At 37.6% G+C, this 19,778-nt stretch overlaps 1 protein-coding gene across 3 annotated transcripts in view; it reads left to right on the top strand.

The window, feature by feature from the left end:
• The first annotated feature begins 827 nt into the window (after positions 1 to 827).
• Positions 828 to 19,778, top strand: part of LOC112569874 (protein FORGETTER 1-like) — a 21,334-nt gene continuing 2,383 nt past the window's right edge. Inside the window, exons 1-32 of one of the 3 annotated variants that reach the window (XM_025247915.1) lie at positions 828 to 1,165; positions 1,878 to 2,029; positions 2,165 to 2,255; positions 2,519 to 2,626; positions 2,967 to 3,053; positions 3,828 to 3,919; positions 4,344 to 4,412; positions 4,815 to 4,897; positions 5,502 to 5,620; positions 6,058 to 6,110; positions 6,807 to 6,870; positions 7,166 to 7,256; positions 7,521 to 7,600; positions 8,022 to 8,089; positions 8,467 to 8,577; positions 9,476 to 9,569; positions 10,625 to 10,744; positions 10,987 to 11,081; positions 11,497 to 11,656; positions 13,572 to 13,632; positions 13,892 to 14,021; positions 14,881 to 14,966; positions 15,187 to 15,302; positions 15,833 to 15,907; positions 16,568 to 16,702; positions 17,098 to 17,159; positions 17,706 to 17,807; positions 18,031 to 18,213; positions 18,430 to 18,512; positions 18,675 to 18,758; positions 18,929 to 19,034; positions 19,547 to 19,697. In XM_025247915.1, the coding sequence (XP_025103700.1) occupies positions 1,884 to 2,029; positions 2,165 to 2,255; positions 2,519 to 2,626; positions 2,967 to 3,053; positions 3,828 to 3,919; positions 4,344 to 4,412; positions 4,815 to 4,897; positions 5,502 to 5,620; positions 6,058 to 6,110; positions 6,807 to 6,870; positions 7,166 to 7,256; positions 7,521 to 7,600; positions 8,022 to 8,089; positions 8,467 to 8,577; positions 9,476 to 9,569; positions 10,625 to 10,744; positions 10,987 to 11,081; positions 11,497 to 11,656; positions 13,572 to 13,632; positions 13,892 to 14,021; positions 14,881 to 14,966; positions 15,187 to 15,302; positions 15,833 to 15,907; positions 16,568 to 16,702; positions 17,098 to 17,159; positions 17,706 to 17,807; positions 18,031 to 18,213; positions 18,430 to 18,512; positions 18,675 to 18,758; positions 18,929 to 19,034; positions 19,547 to 19,697 (3,105 nt within the window). In that variant the 5' untranslated portion in view covers positions 828 to 1,165; positions 1,878 to 1,883. The remainder of the gene's footprint in view (positions 1,166 to 1,877; positions 2,030 to 2,164; positions 2,256 to 2,518; positions 2,627 to 2,966; positions 3,054 to 3,827; positions 3,920 to 4,343; positions 4,413 to 4,814; positions 4,898 to 5,501; positions 5,621 to 6,057; positions 6,111 to 6,806; positions 6,871 to 7,165; positions 7,257 to 7,520; positions 7,601 to 8,021; positions 8,090 to 8,466; positions 8,578 to 9,475; positions 9,570 to 10,624; positions 10,745 to 10,986; positions 11,082 to 11,496; positions 11,657 to 13,571; positions 13,633 to 13,891; positions 14,022 to 14,880; positions 14,967 to 15,186; positions 15,303 to 15,832; positions 15,908 to 16,567; positions 16,703 to 17,097; positions 17,160 to 17,705; positions 17,808 to 18,030; positions 18,214 to 18,429; positions 18,513 to 18,674; positions 18,759 to 18,928; positions 19,035 to 19,546; positions 19,698 to 19,778) is intronic. The other 2 variants (XM_025247914.1, XM_025247916.1) reach the window with 2 other exon arrangements.

The following is a 19,778-nucleotide window of genomic DNA, read 5'->3' as shown; positions in this document are numbered from 1 at the left end:
TATTTTTTTTTTTTAATACGGTGCGTATGATTATTAAGATATTTCACATACGTATCGTTATATCGCGGAATCTTTACTTGCTCTCTAGTAGTTGTGTGTGTGTGTTTCAATTGAAGAGCAGACCATTGAGAATAAAGAACCCTGAATTCTCGTCACGCTCAGTCTGCCTCATCTCATGCAGATTCAGCTACCGAGGGAGTGCCGAGAGAGAGAGGGGGAGTGCCGAGAGGAAAGTAGAGAATGGGATAAAATTAGCGCTTAATTGGTGCAAACTACCATGGCATGGATAGAAGTACAGATCTGTACTCGTCCATGACGAGAGGGGTGTGTGAGTGGGGGAGATGGGCGGGGTAGCTGCTAGGATGGGGTAACGTGGTAATGAATTTGACGGTCCTGAAATCAGCTCTTGTCATCTGTGGGACTGGATGAATAACATATCTCATCATGCCAGAAAGAACAGGAGAATTCGTCTGTAGTTAGAAGTACTTTTTCACAAACACCGCCACTCCCGCTACTAGAGTAGTGCGATAACTACTCGCCTCATCCATGTACCATGGGAAGTAGTACTTCTTACAAACATTAAAACCATGTCTCAGTTATCTCCCATTTTGATGGTGCCCTGAAACGCCCTGACATTAAAAAAAAGGGCGCTGCCTACGTTTTTTGAATCCAACATATTTTTCTGATTGTGTTTCGTGATATATTAAATAAAGATATGTTACTGGCACCAAGTTTTAAACACACACACACAAATGAGCTCCACGATAGCTAGTCCTGCCGTTCCGTTCTCTAAATGGAAGCCTGAATGGAACACCGTGATGAAGACGAAAAATATTCACAAAAGTAATCAATATAGTATTAGTACATTCACGCTAGTACTGTTATCTCACGTAACCATGTTTAACCCTCTATTGAGTCTATTCTATTCGATCTTTAACCCTCTTTCGTAATATGATCGTGGGCGGACAATCCTGCAGACGACGGAAATGTTGAGTTCTCTTCCCCATACTTTCAGCCAATCACAGACGTCTATACAAGTGCTTTAACCAATCCCCTGCCAGCAGCTCTAAGTATGGCGGGATGATCTCAGTGTAATCTCCGCGCTGACTGTAAATGTAATACTGCATTTTTTTAAAGCATGGGTTGTGGTCACTGATAATATTAGGTAATGTCATAAAAGCTAATCATTCCCCGAAGTAGTGTCTTTTAATTAATGTTTTAATATCGGTGGGATAAATATTAGATAGATATATATCGGAAGTTCGTCAGCATAATATCACGATACAAAACAATCCTTACAGCTACAGGTGACATTATCAAGACTTTTACTTATGTTTCATCTAGTAAAGGTAACGATGCATGCATTTGGGGTTTAAATAGATAAATTTGTCTGACTTCTCCCCCGCTCCCATTCTTGCAGGCGAGGTGAGATATAAAGCAAGCGAGCTGATGTGAGCCAATACCCATATCAATAAACAATTGTCACAGTGATCGTCTCATAATGTCTCTGAACATTTGCAAGAACCCACGAATCTTTCCTTGGATGGTGTTCCGTTTCGTCTTTGGCCTTCCTTTCCTTGTTTTATTCTTTATGCCATTATTTTTCTAGGTTGTCTTGGCAGCTTTTCTGAGACTTACCCATTCCATTTCAAAAGACCTTATACGTCGTCCTATTGCTCTCAGCTTACAGATTCAGTTCAACAGACCCTCAAACTTCTTTTATTTCACGCAATTTTTTTTCTTTCTGTTAATCTGGTACTTTATAAACAGTAATAAGGAGACCTGAACATGGCAGAAGCTTTTTTTTCTTTGAAATCACCATGACCAAAATTCTCCGCAATTTGGATCGTGATTTGATGTCTGCCTTTCACTTGCAGTGAAAGATGTCATTACTACCACAGCAGGTAGCAAGCAGAAATCAAAATGTGGCTGTGGCGATGCCTACAGTGTCTGCTGTAGTCAGCTTTCCTGCTCCAACTGAAGATGTTTCTTTGGACATCGCTCAGGAAGGTGTGCAGGAATCTGCAAGGTTTGTGTCTGATTCATTTTGAATTAATCTGTAGCACAATGGTGTGCATCAAATCTTATGAAAAAGGGTGTGTGAAATTTTTTACAGTTTGGTACTGTACACCATGTAATGATTTTGTAAAAATATTTTTTACAGTGAAGAAGTGTTCTCTAATTACCGCCACAGGGAAGTGGTAGCAGGGTGTAAGCCCCATCCGGCAGACATTGTGGAGGCTGCTCCACTGGCTGTAAGTGGAATGTGTTATCAATTATCATACACAGTATGATAAAACTTTTGGATTGAGAAACTGTTTAAAGCTGAAATAACTTCTGTATTTATTGCTAGTAAAAGTGATTGAATGTGTCAAAACCACAATAACTGTTAATGTGTTCAGTGGCTTTATGGTGATTATTCTACTATTAAGGTATCTAGTCTGGATATCTGGGAACACCAGTTTTTATGTCCTCAAATAATTTACCTGTCTGTTATGTATACAATACTTTTCCTCAGGCTCTAGATCTTCCAAAGGAATATTATCCCATCACAGACAGTTTGACAGAAGAAGCCATTAAGGAGTGCAGACTGAGCAGTCTTCAGCTAGAAGGCATTATTCATGCCGTGAGTTATCCTTTCTGTATCATGCCTTATCTACAACGTGGGGGAGACACTAGGTTCTTTAGAAAATGCATATCATTATAATTTTTCTTGGATGTGATATTTGTTTACATAGTTGAAGCCAGATAATTGTGAGAAAAAAGGAAAATTATTAAACATTAAACTATATATTTTAAAATATTAAAATATAATGATATTAAAGCATTACAATCCTGAACCAATACAAAAACCAATTCCAGATTTCTTGAGCTGATGTCTTACTTGCACAGAGCATACTCTGATTCACTGTTTTCCCTTTTTTTATTTTTTTATTTTATACATGGAATTCTGTTGTTCATGTCAGTGCCAGCGACATCAAGTCATTTTAGCCAATGGACAGCGAGCTGGCTTTTTTATTGGAGATGGTGCTGGTGTAGGCAAAGGCAGACAGGTGAGAAATATACGTCAGTGAAATGCATCAGACATTTTCCTACTTCTAAAACCTTATTATGAGCAATTGCAAGCATTACAAGCATTGAAAATACATAGAACGGGGGAGCGAGATACCTCAGAAATAAATCCACAATAATGCTGCTCGCCTCAACTGTAGACTAGATGTGAACATGTATCAGCTATTATTTGCTGTCTTCACTGGCTGTCAGTTGTGGACCATATAGCCTACAAACTTTCACTTTGACTTGTCTGTTTATGGAACTGGTCCTCAGTACCTCTCCAAACTGACTCCCATCTATACATCCGCTCAACCTCTTCACGCATCTTCTAACACCAAGCTTCTGCAAGTCCCACTGACTAAGACAAAGACGTATGGACAGAGGTCTTTCTCCTACAAAGCCCCATCAACTTGGAACGGATTACCCATCAACCTTCGTCACTCTGATTCTCTTGCCTCCTTTAAGTCCAGACTTAAGACATCTTTTCAGAACAACTACAGTGACCCTGTCCTGACCCTAAGCGTGCATGGTGTGTGTCTGTAATGTACTTTGGATATGAGTAACGTCTGTAGTAGGATTGTGTCTGTTAAATGTGAATATGGGTGCATGGTTGTTTATGATCTAAGGCTATATATGAGTTATGTAAAGCACTCTGAGCAAAAATGTTTGGAAAGGTGCTATATAAATCCTCATCATTATTAAATCACTTGATACATTATTATTTATCTGCATGTTTGGTAAATGTATACTATGTATCTCTACATCATTGGCAGATTGCTGGCATACTTTTGGACAATATTGCCAGGGGCCGGACTCGTCACATCTGGTTTACGATTTCTGCTGATCTAATCGTTGATGCAAGGAGGTGGGGAAAAAGAATTTTGTTTGTGTTTATTTTGTTTTTATGAAATTTGATTTTTTAGTAAGCTTTCTTCATTAACTCCTTTGCCACTGATTCCGTATCCTGAAGTTCATTTTCGCTAATTCATTCATTCCTTTTACTGATATCAGCTATAGACCAGTATGTTGCGTGCCTTGCCTATGTGTCGGAAATTCACTGTATAAATCCCATTACTGCTATTACTACTAATATGTTGGTCTGCGAGCATGGGTCACCAGGGCCACATCCTCATGCCAAACTCATTCATTAAAAAAACATCATTAATGCAAGGAAGTTGGCACACATTCTTGTACATATCTGACAAAGTGTCAAGTGAATGTGAGCAGATACAAGCAAGCACAGGTGAACTGTTTCCTATTGAAAGTTTGTAGCTTTTGTTTTATGGCAGAGACTTGACTGACATTGGCTGCTACACAAAAGTCATTGAAGGATGCCAAGAACTGGACAGAGAAACCAGGTTAGATCCTGTCTACAGCCTGATGTGATCAAGAAGTATCTTATATAAATGATATCTTGTGTCATTTCTTCATATTTTGAAAATGATAGATTGTTAGGTTTAAATTAATTTATTCTTTCTTTTCCTCTTGTCTTTGTGAGCATGACTGTGTGTTTTATTTTTGTATTCAGTTTTCTCAGTATTCTTATTCTTCATGCTATTTTATAGATTTAACTTTTTATTCATTCTTATTCTTAGAAAGGTTTCAGGCATTTGTAGAAAAGTTTATTTAAGGATGCTCTTAATTTTTGTTGTTTTAACAAACATGTCATGTATATAATCACTCTTTATAAATTAAATCTCTCACTTTGTTAATTTCAGTTGATCTGTTCTCTCAAACCTGATGTTCTCCTTTATTTCCAGAGCACTGGGCCTCCCACACGATTTCAAGGAAGGCATAATCTTCAGCACCTATGCTTCACTTGTTTCATCTGTACAACATGGAGGTAATCTTAGAGTACAGTGAGCCACAATTAAAGTGGCTTTGCTGGGGAAGCAATGGGGAAGGTAATTCTCTGTAACTGTCTAGCATTTAAATACAAAGAAGAATGCAAGACCATGTTTCAAGGGCACTGATTGGCTATAAGTATACAATCGAATTGTATAGCTAAGTTCATTCTGTAGCTACAGATTGGAATTGTATATATATATAAAAAATGAATTGGATAGCAACTTCTGAGTATACCATAAATTATATACTTTGGTTTTTACCGAGTTTTTTTCTCTCTCTCTAGCTATAGAATACATTCTATAAATATAGAATGAAATGTATAGATGTAGAATGCATTCTATACTTATAGAATTGAATTGTATAAATATAAAATGCATTATATACGTATAGAATGAATTGTATAGCTATAGAATAAATTCTATAAGTATAAAATGCATTGCACTGCTATAGAGAGAAAATTAGAGAAAATTCCCCTCTTGGTAAACTCCGTAGTGACAGCTAAGGGGGTGATGGGGATGTAAAAAAAAATTGTGTTGTACTCTATGGATTAATTGGTTAAGAATGTGACTCTAGGACAAATTACTTCTTTTCTTTATTAGGAAAATTTAGTAGCACTCGAAGGAGTCGCCTACAGCAGCTGATGGACTGGTGTGGAGGAACAAACTTTGAAGGCTGCCTTATCTTTGATGAGTGCCACAAAGCCAAAAACTTTGTTCCTGTGAGTTTGTATAAAGTAGCTTGTTCGTTATTAATTGTTCAAGTTCTATCCCTTCATTTCCTTTGTTCCTCGGTTCTGTTTATCTGGAGACATACAAATGTTTCCATTGTTGTTTCCAGTTGCTTAGAACATGCAGATCTTGCATGTTGACCATTTTGATCAGAATGTCATTCTTGAGAGAGTGGGAAAAAAGTCTTAAACAATGATAGATTCAAAAGAAGTTTTCAGTAAATCGATTTTTGACTGCATATTGCTTTAGGAGCTTTTGCTAGTGTCTCAGTAGTGTGTGACATCCAAAAGCACCCTTGCATTTATCTTGTTTCTTTATTTTGACAGTTCAGAAACAGCTCCTTTGTGGCAGTCTTAGTTTATAAAGTCACTATATTGCTGCAAATGTTATTTTTAGTGACTTACATGCACTTAATATTGATGTTCAGGATAAGGAAAAAGCAAGCACAAAGGTTGCCCTGGCTGTGACCGAAATCCAGAGGTAAGCAATTACCTAGGAGGTAGACATCATAAAAAGTAAACAAAAATTCAGTTTATGTTGCTTAGTCAGAATTAGTTTAGATGAATAATTCCATTATCTCCATCATCCTTGTCATTTTCATCAGAAACAACTTATTTGCTATATAGGAACTTTCAGAATCAGTTATTTCTCAACTAAATAGCGAAAACAAAGAGCTGCTCTTAACCCACATTCATGCACTATCATCACAAAAGGGAAGGAAACCACATGATCCTTTGTTTCATCTTTTGTTTTACTCAGATATTTTGAAAAAATTTTGACTTGAATATGATGTATAAATATTTAATCATTTTAAGTACTCCTTAAGTTTTAAAGTAAACTGAGTGCCATTTATAGACGAGGTTCAAGATTATATTTTTGAAATTGAGGGAGCCATACAATGCAACTTTATTAATCTACAGAGGCAATTCCAGTATAATGAGTTAAGTTCTCTCTTTCTGGAAGTTTTTATTACACTAAAAAATCATGTGGGATGTTCACAACTGCATGTAAGAAAATGCTTGTACATAGTGTGATATTTTCTGATTATAATATATGTTCTGACTGCAGTATATTTTCTGACTACATCTATATGCATACAAGCAGTATGGTGACTAACAGAACATGGCCACACACAAATATCCAGAGGTCAGTGAGATAATGTGATATTATTTCCAGGCTCCTGCCCAAAGCTAGAGTTGTGTACTGCAGTGCAACAGGTGTCAGCGGTGTGAAGAACATGGTGAGTTGCGTATGTGTGTGTGGGGAGTGGGGATAGATTTGTGGATGAGTGGATAGGTGAGGTGTGGAGCTGTGGGTAGGTGAGGTGTGGATAGGTGGCTGATTGAGGTATGGCTGTCATCTGATTGGGAAATTTCCTTCTGTGCAGCACGGCCATATGAGGCATACCATCATCCCTGTCAAATGGTTTAGTTTAAGAATGCCAACTTTTGCTCTGTGGTTGGTTGGCTTTGTCTTAGCCTGCATTGTTAAACAAGAAATAAAGTTTAAAAAAGTGTTGTTTTTTTTTACTGCAGGCTTTTATGGAAAGACTTGGCCTTTGGGGAGATGGAGCACCCTTTCAGAGCTTTGAACAATTCTTTGAAACTGTTCACAGGAAGGGGTTAGGTCAGTCACGAATACCTGATATATGTTGATGCTGTTAAGTTTTTTGTTTGCTTTTTTGCTCATTCAGTTGATTGGTTTGTTGGTATAATTGTAACACAGTGTTATTTTCATGCATTTGTTACTTATGTTTATTATGGATGCACATATGTAACACACAAGGTTGCTCTGCCAAACAAAGATCCAACGGTAGTCACTGTGTGCATAATTATGTCTGCTTGTTAGAGATGAAATGCTAAGACTGAACATCTCTCCCTCTGCCTGCAGGTGTGGCAGAGATGTTGGCCATGGAGATGAAAAGTTCAGGGATATATGTTTCTAGAGGCCTTAGTTTTCGTCAGGCGGAGGTGTGCGGCTACATTTATTAGATTTGAGCTCCTAATGATCTAATTCTCGTATAGCATTGTGTGTGTGTGTGCCAGAAAGAGCTCATATTTAGTTGCATGTTATGTTTTTTGTTAGTCATGTTCAAAACATGATGGAAATGTCAGCCTATTTGACTGGCTAGATGCCTTCATTCTGTATAAAAATATGTTTGTATTTGAGGAGAAAGAGAGATTCAATAAACCTTTTACCAAACCTTTGGTTTTCTTTTTCCTCTAAAATTTGGAAATGTTAACACAAACAGCAAACATAATATATATAGTTTGGCTAAAGCATGTAGAACTTTGGTCTTGAAATTGTGCTTATAAGCAATGTTCATTATCACAAGTAGAATGCACATGGTGACTAGATATTAAACAGCCTGCTGCTTATGATGTCTTGCAGTTCGTAACAGTCGAGGTGCCGCTAACCCCAGAACAGCGCAAAGTATATGATACCGCTGCCAATCTGTGGTGAGTCCTTGAAATAAATGATATCACTAACAATCTGTATTGAACCATCTTATCCATATCACAGTAATAGACTCAACTATTGTCATAAGTCCTGTTTAATTTACTATAAAAAGTAACTTTAAGCAAAGCCACTCTTCTTTTTTTTATCATGCCTTTAGGTAATCTTGAAAAATGAATTTGGTTTCTATATTGAGGATAAAAGGATTAGATCACCTATTTTTTCTCCATTGTTTCTGCAATTTCTTTGATTGAAAATCCTACATGGATAAGAATGATAATTTCTATTGCATGTGATTTTTTTTTTAGTTGAACAAATTTTCTGCGTGATCTTTGGTCACTGATAGACCATACCTCTCATCTCTTTCTTGCTAAATTAGGAATGAAGTCCAGAAGGCATTGGCACATGCATCAGCTCGCACTGGGGATAGCTACAGCCGGCTTTGGACACAGTATTGGGCATCTCATCAGCGCTTTTTCCGGCAGCTTTGGTCAGCTTATTATCATGACTGAATTTCTGTGAAATCTGATGTGGAAATGTGACCCTGTAGAATTAAGTCAGCAAAGATTGGCGGAAATGCTTGTTTTCTAATAAAATTTAACAGTTCTAAAACTTAATAAAAGATGCAAAATATGTATCAGTTTATTAAAGTGGTATGACTCAAACTTGTATCCAAATTATGCAATTTTACGTTTTTCTTTTATGTAAAATTAATTGACAGTTTAAATACAGACTAAAAGGGACATGTGTTTTTCCTCAATGTTAAAATTTGAACCAAATTTGTCCAGTAGATCACAAATTACTATAGTTTAAAGTTCATTACCCTCAAACTTCTCATTTTTCCACCTGAAAGTCTGATGTTTTTCCAGATTTTGATGTGGTTTTTCCAGTATCTCTTTTATTCAAATTAATTTTTCTGTCACTTGAGTAAAAAAGTCAGTGTTTCTCATACAAAGTACTTGTGGACTTCTAATATTTCAAGCAGCTTCAAACATACAGAACAAAAATTAAGTAGTTATAGCTGTGACACAAATCATAAGCTTCCAACAGCAATATCTCAAAAACTAATGGAGATAGTGAAGTTTTTGTTTTGTTTTTTATATTTTTTTACACTTTCATGTGAACATAGAAAAACCACCTTTTTTTTAAAAAAAAAAAAAAGAGAAAACCTTATGTGAACAGGTACCTATATTAAGAATTTTTTTTTTAAGTGTAGAATATTTTAGTATTTTGAAGATATATTTGTGTGTAAAGGATAAAACAACATAAAGCCTTTTATAGTTGTTTGTAATGGACAAAACAATCTATAAATATGGCAGTTTAACTGAATTTTCATACATTTTTTCTATTTCAAGACAAATTTCTAATTATAGTGTCTTCTGCTGCAGCATTAGTATGAAGGTACCTGCAGTGGTGGCTGAAACTAAGGTAGCACTTGACACTGGCCATGCTGTCATCATTGGCTTACAGACAACTGGAGAAGTAAGATATGTGCATTTCTGTATGTGTGTGTGTGTGTGCACATGCTTGTCCAGAGGATACAGGAATGTCTTAGTAAGGTGCTTAATCAAATGCTTTTCCTAGCTTATAATTATCAGTCACTCATTCGTCCCTTTACTTGTCCCACTTGTTGGGGGAAGCACATGGATAGACATGATAGCTGACAAGGCCCACCAGTCAAGCCTGTCTTAGACAATGGTGAGCAAGTCCTGCACAGAACAATAAGTTCTCTCCTTCGGGTTTGCCAGTTCTTTACAACTGCCTTGCTGTGATATAGCTTTAGTTGCTGGCTTGGCATAAAATGCCAATTTTCTCCCCTACCAATCCCTTGTCTACCAGTTCTTCCTCTGGACACCATGGCATCAACCACCCTTCAAGGTGCCTTAGAGCACAGTCTTCAACAAAGTGTTGTGCTGGGTCATATGGCCAAACCAGACCAGCTTCTGCCACTTGACTGTTGCAAGTAGCAGTTCCTGGTACCTTAGAGTGTGGCAACCATGTTTTGTAGCAAGTCATTGGTTTCATGTTCCGGACCAGCCTCATGTGCTTGTTGTCAGATGCCTGGATTCTTCTTCATATCAGCAAGCAGAGTCCACATTTCAGATACATAAAGCAGGATTGGTACAGTGAGGGATGTGTACAAATTGTACTTCGTAGTAAATCTGATATTATGCCTGCGATAAACTGTCCAGCCTAACCATTGCCACTGTTGCTGTTGCAAACCTGATACAGATATCTATCATGGAGCCACTATCTTTGGAGAGGGTGGCTCCCAAGTATTTAAAACTTGTATAATTATAGCCATTCATTTTTGGATAAAAGTAGAAAAGTTACACAACATCATAGAAAAATGAGTCCAAAAAACAAGCAAATGAAAATCTAGCTTCATTTTTGCAGCTACTATATTTGATTGTAGATTTGGTCTTTACATTTGTATAATTTTAATGGGTTACAATTACAGTAAGTTTACACATATTGTCATATTGCAACCTTGTATGATACTTGTAAAACTTTATCCTTAATGCTTAATGTTGCAGGCTTCATTAGATAGTGAGGTTTCTAGAAACAATGGAAACATAAAAGGATTCATCTCAGTATGCAGAGAAATTCTTTTGAATTTCATCAAAGTTTATTTTCCCACTCGAAAAGAACAAAAGGTAAGTCTATTATCCAACACATTTTTTCATTTTTTCTGAATTGTGATCTGATTATGCCCTGCATATTAAGGCAGTTTCCAAAATAGAAATGCTGGTATACATTTGTTATTGTCAAGTGAAGTTAATTTTTATCTTCTTCCTTTAAAGTGTTATAAATTAATTATGCGTTTTCTAAATATATAGGACTGTAATCATAGAGAATCCCATCAGATTTGGACAGTATACTGCGGTTTTCATTTCAGCCGGGTGACACAAAGCCACCAGAAGAAGACCCTTGGAGTGTGCAAGCCAAGCAGATTCTTCTGAACTTTGCAGAAAAACTTGATCTGCCCAATAGGTTCATTTCCCTTCTGTAATTCATTCACATTGATAATTAGATACATGTTTTTGTCCTGAAGTAGGTAAACTCTGGGTTGAGGACAAATGATTGTGGATAGAACACAAATATATACATTCCCACGACAATCTGGCTTCACACAATGTCCAGCAACTGCTGGTCTGACATGGCAAACTTTTACAGGATACCAGCTTCATGGGAAAACAACACATACATTTAAGATTTTTTTGAAAATATAGGATTACTTAGCATCTTAGCATCTGCAGAGGTGATGTGATTTTTGTCCTGTATTTTGGTTGAAAATAGCTATCACAGCTGCATAGAAATGTAGGAATTATTCTCAACTGTGCAGAAATATGGAAATTACTCACAGCTGTGCATAAATATTGTGGGAATGTTGCTTCTTTCCTGATAGTTCATTGGATGAGCTAATAGACTTGCTGGGTGGCCCCAGCAAGGTAGCAGAAATGACTGGAAGACGAGCACGCCTGGTGCGCCACTCACCCAAGGACAAGGTCTCTTATGAACAGCGTGCCAACCATGAGAGTGGAACAGAGTATATCAATGTTAAAGAGGTGAGTGTCTTTGCACTAAAATGTACAGCCATATGAATGTACTGGTTAGGGCTGGGAGTTTTCTTTTTTTTCAGTTACTAGATAATTTTTTACAGTTGTGCATGGTGATGTCTGTTGTAATGTCTGGAAGGTGGTGTCGGCAATCTCACCAGACACATCAACATTCTACTCGTGCTTATGGAACACAACACCATCCCAGATCTAGTGTTCTTTCTTGTCCTTCCAGGCTTCTCCTCACTTGTCCAGGGTGTTGTATCCCCAGCTCTGAGATTAGCTGTTTAATCCAGGACATTTATAGTGTTGAGTGTTACTGTCATCATAGGGGCAACTGTAGTTATATTTTTTATGATGCTCAAGCTGTAAGACCCTGAGTTTATGGCTCTGATGTTGTCAAGCAACTTTCCCATTGTTCTGTGAACACAGCTGAATACCTTTTCCTGGTCTGTGCAGACAAGGTGCAGATGTTAATTTAATGGCCTGTTAACTGAGCTTTCAGAGGGCAAAGATTGCCTCACTGTAGCCACATTCCTTCCTGAACCCAAACTGTGCATTACTGAGAGCTGAGTAATGAATACACTGCTCCAGGATCTTGCTGTACATTTTCCCCACATGGCTAAGGAGTGAAATTCTTTTGTGTGCTTCTTGCTGCCCTTTAAAATGAGCACTCTTTTGCAACCCGCTGCTCATCTGCCTTCTGGAAAATCTTGGTAAGAAATAAGATGCCTGTTTAATAATAATATTTATTTATATAGAATTTTTTCTTACCATTAAAGGTGGGCTCAAAGTGCTTTGCTAAAAAGAAAACAAAAAACACACAAACATATTAAGAATTGATGTTGGTCTCAAAAACAGTTGTAGAATCACTGTATATGTGTAACCTTTGCCCATCACAATCTATAGCTGATAGGCACAGGAAACCTGTCAAACTGCATGATGACCACTTCTAATGATGACGACCCATTGATGTTAAGAGTGACCATCACCTTGTTTTCTGGCGGTGGGGGAAGGTGATGTCATAAGGCTGACTTGCTGGTGGACAATCAGAAAGTTGAGATTTAGAACAAGCACAATGCTTTGTTACTGATTTGTCTGACATAACTTTTTTCTCTAGCCTGTTGTCACTCTTGAATCTATGAACTTTACCAGCTGCTAGTTTTAAGAAAGATATAAGTACAGTAACCAGCCTCATAGGCCTCAAAAACAAGTTGGCCTTTTTCAGCATCAGTCAGATTAGTCTGAGCGGCATATTTCACTGAACTTCCTGGAGATGCATGGTGTCAGTCATTGCAGACTAGTCTGTACTTCACAGAAAGCTTGTTGTGATAGCTCAGCATCGTGAAGCTGGAGGAAGGCAATCAGAGTTTGAAGCCGACACTGCCGATATGCAGATCTCAAATCTAAGTAATGACAAGATGGTGCAGATGTGACTGTAGAAATAAAATGGCACAGGAAAAGATGAAAAGTGGTGCGGACACAGAAATCCATTCAGGAACGTACCAAATATCAAAATGTGTACTGATGAACATTAGACACAAAACTTCATGCAGGTCAAATGACGAATATGAAAAGTGAGGGAGAGAGGTCACCCTCCAGCCAGTTCCCTGCAGGTTAGGAGCAGCTCAAAGATAATTCTGTCCACCCTGTGGCCTTTTTCTTTGCACTTGTTTGTACCACCTCTCTTACCTCTCTGACCTCTTCAATTATGGTAGGTTCTTCATCTTCTGGGTGTTTTGGGATCACGATAGCAGGTTATAATGTTGCAAAATATTCTTTAGAAGTTCCTGCCAATAGAAAGAGAAAGACCTGCTTGAAATTTTAACTTTAACATTTTTTTCTTTCTTTTATGGCTGATAAGTAGAGAAATTGTGGTTGTATTAGCAAATATTCTTCATCAGTTGAGAATTTGTTTTAACAGAGGAACCAGTTCATGGAAGGGAAGAAACTCGTGGCAATAATTTCAGATGCTGCAAGCACAGGTATGTTGGATGTGATTTTTTTTGTCTTTTAGTTTTATCAGATGAAATGACGACTTAAAGAGATAGGTATTTCTTTGCTTTCAAAGTTTTTATTTTTCTTCTGTTTTGGGAAGATGATCCAGGACAAGAAGAGTTTGATCCTTTCTTGAGCTGAAAGTCTTACCTACACTTTCTACTATCAGCTGACATTTTACTTAGCTTGTTTCTGCGTTTACATATCACTTGAACAAAGTCACATGAAGAGTGAATACTGTTTCAGGCATTTCTCTTCATGCAGACCTGCGAGTTGAAAACAGGAGGCGCCGTGTGCACATCACCTTGGAGCTTCCTTGGAGTGCAGACAAAGCAGTTCAGCAACTGGGCCGCTCACATCGCTCCAGCCAGAGCAGGTAAATGACCATGTATATGCCACCTATTTGTTTTTGTCACTGAGCTTTATGCCTCACAAGGGAAGTCCAGTGGTGCAACTTTTAGCACCTGTCACCAACGCAGTGAAGGTTGGCTGTCCAGGTTTCAGCTCTTGTCTTGGAAACGCTGTTCTTTCTCTGCATGTGGCATCTGGCTACCTTTCTGTGATATAGCCTTAGCTGCTGGCTCGTAAAACACCGATTCCCTCCCCTCCTCTCATGCTTCACAACATGGGCAGGAGTGACAAAAATTATTTTCTCTTTGTCTTCTGATTAATTCATCTTTGTTTGGAAAGGGGAAGAAAATGTTTACCCTGAGATAGTGATCTACTGATTTTGTACCCCTCTGCCATGCCCAGAATAAATTGTGGTCCACCATTTGTGACCAAACCCTGACTAAACTGACAAATCTCCACAATATGGCTGTCTACATTTTGTGAATTGATCTTCGTCTGTGATCAAGTCTAGTGAGTGCCAGAATCTGTAGACGTTCTGACAACAGCACCCCGTTTTCCTCTTATTGCTACTTTCCAACTTGTTTTCTTCTGCGGAATCAGGGTATTCTCAGTTCTTGTTACTTGGTTCCTCTTTCTTATATTTGTTTTTTATTCATCATCAGTACTGTTGTTTATTCTTCCATCCCTGGTATGCCGTCTTGTTTTTTGTTTTAAGCACCAAGTGCATGCTCCTTACAAGTATGAGTATGCACTATACAAATCTTTCTTTTATTGTTCTTAGGCATTCTAGTGGGTGCCAGAATGTGTTCTGAAGCAGTCCCTCTGCTCTTGTGAAGAATGATCATTCTAATTTTGTTTTCTTTCTCACGTGGGCATGTAACCAGTGGACCACTGTACAAGCTCCTGACTACAGATCTTGGTGGAGAGAGACGTTTTGCAGCAGCGGTGGCACGCAGACTGCAGTCTTTAGGTATGTGCATAAAAAAAATGGAACATTCCTTGCTGTAAGTGGCTCGATTGAATTATTTTTTAAAAAAAAAACAAGAAAAAGAATGCGTTACAGGATGTGGAGGGAAGAATGAATGACTTGTATGTGGGTGGTTTTTAACCAATGGCATTGTTAAAAACTATGGTCAATAGAACTGACAAAACAGTTACCTATCACCATGCTCTCATGTCAACATTTCCAGGCGCACTCACAAAGGGTGACAGGCGAGCTGCCATAGGCGCTGATTTGATGGAGTTTAACCTGGACACACCATATGGCCGCAGTGCCTTGAAGATTATGTACAATAGTATAAGTCAGGTGAGATGAGTGTTGCTGTCTTTGTTACACTGGGGACTTTGTGTTGTATTTACGATTCATATGTTGATCTTGATAACTCTAGCACATCATAACACATGCGCATGCGTACGCACTTCATACACACATGCATGCAATTATACATACAACGTCCATGTGGTATAAAAGTACTAAAAAAGTACTAAATGACTTAAACCAGTGAACTCCCAGTCAAGATGCTGAAGTTGACAATTGAAAATCAAAAAAGTCCTCAAATAATGCTTTCATTCAATTGGTAGTAAAGGAATGTCATTGCTGTACCCATGAGAACTTTGTCAATCTTGTGAACTTTTTTTTTTCCTAAGTACATTTGTGGGGACAGGTGGTTTTCTTAGGTTGTTGTCCATGTTACCAAATTTAATATACCCTTATATAAAATCTAAAGTTAAATAAGTTACGTAGTATCATCATCATTAACATTATTATAATTTAGCTTATTCCTTTAAGCTGTTTTGCCAGCTGTCCATGCCCATGAGAAGCTGTGTGTCTTTCAGAAACAACTGGCACCTGGTGTACAGCTCTCTAAGCTGACAACAGCAGATTTCATGCAGTTCAATGACTTATTGCAGGTAACAATCAGGAATCATATCAAGATCTTTCTTATGTGTATTTTCATTGTTGTCACTATCATCATTATCTGAAGGAGTGTTTACCTTGAAGCAATTTAAGTAAATTTATGTTCTATTAAGAGTCCTTTCAATGCAACTTCTCTGACATATTTCACCATCTTTCTATTATTTCTTTGTTCTTTGAAGTTTTTTTTTTTGTTTTTTTTTTAACTTTGACATTTCTATCATCAATGATAGTAACCATGTGATGTTATCCTAACATCTTCTGACATGCAAGTCCTTTTGAAATCATTATGCAGTACTCAAAATATTAACTCTCCAGTGGGATTCCAGAACACTGTCCAAGCGTTGAGAGGCTTAATATTACCGCCATGTTTTCTATTAAATCCATTGCTGTTAATGGCAATCATCTACTTCATTGTCAGCTACAGGATGCCAAAAGATTCATATGCTTTACAGTACCATTGCATATTTTTTGCTACGACTTTATATCAGTTTAGTCCAGAAACAGATTGCCTACGAATCTGCATTGTCAGTGGTGGAAGACAGAATCATATGTCAGGTAGTAAAGGATTATTTAATACAGGATGAAGGAAATTTGCTTACTGTTAGAGCCAGTTTGGAAATACTTTTCATGACCTAGATGATATGGTGTGGCAGGAAAGCCTGGTGCAAATGGGTGTTGTAGAACAGTATGCTTTGAATGTTGGTGCCATGGTGCCAGAGAAACACATGGGGGATGTCACAAAGTTTCTGAACCGCATTCTGGGACTTCCCACAGATCGCCAGAACCTGGTGAGTGTGTAGGGGTGAGATGCCTGTTGCGCGCCAGTTAGCGCAAGTGATTTGTAATTTGCATGTAAACATGAGACGTTTGTCACCTGAGCGTAGCTTTGTTGAAGATTTAATTGTTGTACATAAAAGCAATGCAAATTTACTGTTGTTAACCCCGTCAGAATATTCTGCACATGTATAGACCATCCCATTTACTATTCCTCAGAGAGAAATAGGCAGGACAGAAGTCAGCAAAGAAATGATAGCAGAACACTTAAAGCTTAATGTACTCGATGTGGAAATGCATTGTGACAAGGGCAGGGCATGAGGAAGGGGAGTTAACCATGTACTAGAGGTGCAGCTGAGTTCTGTATTTTCTAGAGTTAGTAATTTGAGTTTTTCTCTCCTTTCTCCAGATCTTCAGTTACTTCACGGAATGCCTAGACGTGATTGTGCAGAATGCTAAAAGGGAGGGAAGGCAAGTGGAGGTTTTATTTGTATTGTTTATTTCTTTTCACACGATTTGCTTCTGCAGCAGTGAACATCTTTACAGCTACAGTGTACTATAATGCAAGCTAGGTAGTGTTACAAAACACATCATGCTAAGTGTAAATAAATAAATATATTATTGAAAGAATGTTGATGCTTTTAGGGATTGTTTTACTATGAATTAGTTCCATTAAGCAGCTAAAATATCAACCATCGGGCATTATATTTGAAAGTAGATAATTAGTTGGTCAAGAACTATGAGAGGGTTGCTGGTTACTCAATATGACATGGACTTGTATTTCAACAGCTGAAAATGACAATATTATAATAATATTTGAAGTCTAATGTATATTCCAATGAAATATTTCATTGTTTGACATTTTATTCTTGTATATATTATATATTGTGTAAACAATTTTTTCTTAATTTCTGCTTCATAACCTATTTTCGTAAAAGGAGCTCCTTCATTTCATACAGTTACTATATTTAATTTGAATTTAATACAAGAAAACAAAAAGTTTTGATGACTGTACAGATACAATGAAGGGCTTTTGGATGTGACAGCAGCTTCCATTCAGATGGTGAAAGAGCCACAAGAAGTCTTCAAACATCTCCAAAGGGGACATGGTGCCACAAAGTAATGAATTGTTTTGATTTTGATAGCAGTGTTCAGATCATTTTTTTAAATGTAGCCACAATAATAATTAGTCAACAGTGATGTTGCCTTTGTTCATCCATGGAGTTTAAATCCATGTGGCCATTTTTTTAAAGAGTAGAAATGTATACATTTTTTTAAATATAGACCTATTTTACTGAGCATGAGTTAAAAAGGAACTTACATTTTTTCCAAATCTTTGAAGGCTGGTGGAGCTTGATGTTGATCGTGGAATGAGCTGGGAAATGGCAATGAAGCGATATGAAAACTATTGTAGCATGGGGCTGATAGCAGGCTTCTATGTCTCCAAGCGTGACATGTTCGGTCAAAAAATGTACATTTTGGCCACACCAAAAGAAAATTCAACTCATCTCTTCCACATTGCAAGGTGAGTGAATTAGTCTCTCCACTCCAAGCCTCTGACTTTAGTGGCTTATATTCTTATTATGACTTGATGTGCTTTCAGCGATGGTTCATGTCGTTTGATTCTAAATGTCGCTATCAAAGTTTCCCTTGTTTGACACAAAATTGTTTCAGGATTCAAACATAAACATGCTAGTGTAGTTTGTTTTAATGGCTGATTTCAGTTAGTTTCCCTTTTTAGGCCTAACACAGGGGTGTCTGCTTTTGAGCAAGAGAAGACTGACCTCTTGAACAAGTATACACAAGTAACTCTTGATGCTGCAGGTCTGTATCATAAATATTGGATATTCACATTCTCAAATTTCAGATTTATATAAAGTTAAAAGCTTAGCAATGATCAAAGGTTATCAAGAAGATAGCGGCTGGTTAAGTACATTCAGAATCCATCACTGTACTTCTGCTGTAAAAAGAATTTTTCTCTCTCAGAGAAGGGATGGAGGAGAAGCTATGAATCAAGCAAGGATAACTGCATGCATGGACGACACTGCAAGTTCAAGGACTCTTGTACAGGTTGACTAACTTTTCTTGTTGCTGTGATTGCTCTATACCAGTGGAGCATAACTGGGCATAATGGAAACCAAGATTTAAAATATAAATAAAGAGTCGTAATAAATTTGTGAAAATTTTTCATGGCACATTTACTAGAAGCTTGGAATAAAATAAAAATCTTTCCGCTGCAGTTGGGAAACGCAGTTATCGTCTTCACCTCCTGTGTGGAAACATAGCAACTTTGTTGACTGTTCTTGAATCAGTCTTGATTCGCAATATTCCTCGACTGGGCCTAAGGTAAATCATCTCTCCCATCTTTTGGGTATTCTTATAGCAATGGGTGATGCCTGATCTAATCAAACTGGAAATAGGGTTCATTGGTTACGCTTATAAACACCATTCGCAAGCTGATTGTATACTTAATTGTCTCCCCTTTGCTTTGCACTAAAGTACCATTTTTGTCAATACAATTTCATCAGGTACAAACGAGATGACATGATTATATGGAGATTACTCTCTAGCTACATGAGTTCTAGATTTCTGTTCTCAACTGGTCAGAAAGGACCAAGAAACGAAGAGATCACAAAATCAGCTCTTTTCCAACTTTCTCCCTGCCTGACTAGTGTTCACCTCTTGATATAGTCATCTTGTACAGAATGAAGAAGAAACAGAGATGATACAGGATTGTAACTTTTCAATCCTTTATTATCTGTTTCTTCCTCAATCATCATTCATGGGTATAAAAAAATGTTTGCATAAATTGTCATTTAAAACCTAAACAAATTTTCTGTTTTCACGGGCATTAACAGTAAGTATGAAAGCCAGCTACGTGTTGTGCGAGTGGCTGTTGATGGAGGAGAACGTGTGGTAGGAGTGCGGTATCCAGAGGTCCTCATTCCAGAGGTTGAGGTTGTACTCAAGGAGCAGAAGCTGAATGACAGACTCGCTAGGGTACAGGCGGTGAGTGACTTGCCATTTTTGATAGGGTACAGAGAATGTGTGACTCGCCACTTTCAAGAGCTTAACAAAGCTACAAATGGT

This window comes from Pomacea canaliculata, linkage group LG8 (assembly GCF_003073045.1).
Source record: "Pomacea canaliculata isolate SZHN2017 linkage group LG8, ASM307304v1, whole genome shotgun sequence".
Lineage (NCBI taxonomy): Eukaryota > Metazoa > Mollusca > Gastropoda > Architaenioglossa > Ampullariidae > Pomacea > Pomacea canaliculata.
The sequence above is the reverse complement of the archived record's forward strand: the minus strand, read 5'-3'. Positions and strand labels throughout refer to the sequence as shown.